This window comes from Salvelinus sp. IW2-2015, unplaced genomic scaffold (assembly GCF_002910315.2).
Source record: "Salvelinus sp. IW2-2015 unplaced genomic scaffold, ASM291031v2 Un_scaffold11316, whole genome shotgun sequence".
NCBI classification, from domain to species: Eukaryota; Metazoa; Chordata; class Actinopteri; order Salmoniformes; family Salmonidae; genus Salvelinus; species Salvelinus sp. IW2-2015.
The window spans coordinates 1-3,541 of NW_019952573.1; the positions used below are offsets into that span (position 1 = coordinate 1).

Here is a 3,541-nt window from a genome sequence, read left to right on the forward strand (position 1 = left end):
ACCATTAAATGCTTCCTCAATTCTCACATATAGAAGCTAAAACATTGCGACAAGGAAATTAAAAGGTGCAATAATACAGGCTGTCTAACAGTGTCTATAGCTGTAACTAAATACAGGCAGTCTAACAATATATTTGACATTACTAACATTAACAAAATCCGAGTGTTGCAATAGTGAACCACGCATGATAAATCAGACCAGTAAGGTGGATTACAACTGTAAATAATATGAGCTATTACTCTGAAGGTCCCCCAGCGTTAGTAATGATATGTCTCTCTGACACTTCTGTTGCTGTGCGTCTCCTCTGGAGGAGGGGGGGGGGGGCTGAAACAGACAGGTGAGACACCGCTTCACTCTCCGTCACAGAGGCCTTATCCAGTGGAGCGGTCTGGCATGACAGACTGAGTACCTACTGCCTAGCTCTGGTCTGGAACCTTTCAACAGARAGACTCACTCTGGGTCGTATTCACTAGGGCAACAAAACGGAAGCAAACAGGACCAAAAAAGGGGGTAGGTATTATACGAACACCCTGTTTTCCATTGCACAACGTTTGATATAATTTCCCTAATGAATATAACCCAGGTCTGCACACCTCTAACAAAACTGACAGTCAGACTAGTTCTGGTCTGGCACTTCTAACACATTAGCTCTGGTTGCTGTTCTTCAAGCTCTTGGTGGAGGAGCTCTGGGGAGGCTTCTGTTCGTCTCCCGTCAGCAGGGCCTTTATCTCAGACGGGATCTTGCCCTGGTCCATGGCTGTACACCACTGCTTGTACTGAACGACAGGGAGAAACAAACAGAGAGAGTTAGATGACAAGAGTTGGCTGCAAAAAAAAAGCTGTGGTCTGGAAACATCTATTTAGCTACACAGCAGCTTGTTTAGAATGTTTTTCTATATTAGTGATGTGGTRGTCAGTGTCTCCAGAAGTTTCTACGGGATGGACTAGGCCGATAAAGAAAATAATTCTAATTTTTGTGAAATATCGTCGGATTTTTCAACACCAAATGAGTGGTTTAGATAATTGACGGGAATAGCTGGTGCATTTAGGAAGAATGGGTTGATGTAGTCTACCATCTCCAGCTCCTCCCTCAGGGCGCAGATGGCCCTCTCCTTGCTGGACACGAGTTCCTCTAGGTACTGATACCGGAGCTTCTTCCTGGCTCGGCACTCCCGGGCGCTCTGCCGCCGACTCCTCTCTAACTTCGCTTTCAGATCAATCTTAGCGGGTTTACGGCCCGTTTACCGGGTTCTTGACTTTGCCTCCCACCATCTATCGAGATAACAGCAGAAAGAAAATACACAGTGCCTTGTTATTCAGAGACTATAGTTAGCTCAGTACCGAACCTCTTGTTAGAGAAGAAAACAGCAATTGTGTTCATCTGAGATCGTTGCTGTGAAAGACAATCCTCCAATAGTAACAATACACCAGAAAAGCATTAAAATTCATGACTGATTTAAGCATAAAAACATGTTTAACAATCGTCTAGCTAAACTACATGCAGAGAACCGCGTACCTTGCTGTCATCCATTTTGTCAACACAAGCTATCTATCGAGGGCTGCTAGTGACGCAAATTCCAGAGTTCTCAAGATGGATGACGATCAAATGAAGCAAGTTGTGGATTATAAAAATATAATTCACAAATCAACACATTTTCTTAGAAGGAAACATTCCTGCAGCTTCGTGTTCGACAGCGTTTTGTTGCACTTTTCTACTCCAATGTTTTTAGCACAAGCGAACGCTGACGCTTCCTGTTGTGGTAACTTCAGCCGAGCCCCCCTCCGCTAGGGATTCTGGGATTTTATGTTTTTGCGTGACTCAATCAAAATGACGTTTTCTGCATACCAGGGTCATGAAAACTACAACTACCATCAACCATTACGAAAATATGGGTGGAACCAAATAATATTCTATCAAATGGGGGCTGTGAGCGGATCCTTGTTCTCTTCATAATAAACGTTTATAAAACGTTTTCACGTTGCAGTATAAGGGCAGTATCAGTCTGGAGCAAGTCATTATAGTGTGTATAATTATGATAAGATATTCTCAATTACATACACTACCGGTCAAAAGTTTTAGAACACCCACTCATTCAAGAGTTTGTCTTTATCTGTACAATTTTCTGTATTGTATAATAATTGTGAAAACTATGAAATAACACATATGGAGTCATATAGTAACCAAAAAAGTGTTAAAACAAATCAAAATATATTTTCTATTTCCGATTCTTATTTCAAAAGGCACTTGCACATCTGAGCTATCCTTTTTGCAGGTGCCTGGTAACAGTTGAATAAGATGAGAGAAAATAAGAAACCTGCACACTGCTCTTGATGTTATCACTGCTTTTTATTAAGCTTTACGTATCGGTCTCACAGCCTTCGTCAGAGCTCTTGTGAGTTTTTTAAATTAGCACCCTTATGTAGACTTAGCCCAACCCACATCCATTCCATGCATCGAATTGGGTTGGAGTCGAGGGAAAACAAATAAGTGCTACCAAATATAACAATATTTAATAAATATTCAAATAAAGTGTGTACATAAAACCTATTAAACACGTCTGTTAAACCACAATGAGGACATCGACCTAACAAGCAAGCTTTCATAAATCATTGGGTACAACACAAGAATATTTGAGATTCTTAAAATAGCTACACTTTGCCTTGATGGCAGCTTTGCACACTCTTTGCATTCTKTCAACCAGCTTCATGAGGTAGTCACCTGGAATGCATTTCATTTAGCAGGTGTGCCTTCTTAAAAGTTAATTTGTGGAATTTCTTAATGCGTTTGAGCCAATCAGTTGTGTTGTGACAAGGTAGGGGTGGTATACAGAAGATGGCCCTATTTGGTAAAAGACCAAGTACATATTATGGCAAGAACAGCTCAAATAAGCAAAGAGAGACGACAGTCCATCATTACTTTTAAGACATGAAGGTCAGTCAATACGGAACATGTCAAGAATTTTGAACGTTTCTTTAAGTGCAGTCGCAAAAACCATCACGCGCTATGATGAAACTGGCTCTCATGAGGACTGCCACAGGAAAGGAAGACCCCGAGTTACCTCTGCTGCAGAGGATAAGTTCATTAGAGTTACCAGCCTCAGATTGTAAAGGAATACCCAGAGTTCCCTCTGCTGCAGAGGATAAGTTCATTAGAGTTACCAGCCTCAGATTGTAAAGGAATACCCAGAGTTCCCTCTGCTCAGAAGATAAGTTCATTAGTTACCAGCCTCAGATTGTAAAGCAATACCCAGAATTCCCTCTGCTCAGAAGATAAGTTCATTAGTTACCAGCCTCAGATTGTAAAGGAATACCCAGAGTTCCCTCTGCTCAGAAGATAAGTTCATTAGTTACCAGCCTCAGATTGGAAAGGAAGACCCAGAGTTCCCTCTGCTGCAGAGAATAAGTTCATTAGAGTTACCAGCCTCTGAAAATGCAGCCTAAATAAATGCTTCACAGAGTTCAAGTAACAGACACATCTCAACATCAACTGTTCAGAGGAGACTGCGTGAATCAGGCCTTCGTGGTCGAATTGATGCAAAGA

General features: G+C 41.5%; 1 protein-coding gene across 1 annotated transcript; it reads right to left on the reverse strand.

The window, feature by feature from the left end:
* Positions 1–6: 6 nt before the first annotated feature.
* Positions 7–1,782, reverse strand: crebl2 (cAMP responsive element binding protein-like 2). Its single transcript, XM_024145841.2, is given in 4 exon segments — positions 7–776; positions 1,074–1,239; positions 1,241–1,272; positions 1,517–1,782. Coding segments are annotated over 4 exon segments (345 nt in total). The 5' UTR covers positions 1,532–1,782; the 3' UTR covers positions 7–644.
* Positions 1,783–3,541: the final 1,759 nt, after the last annotated feature.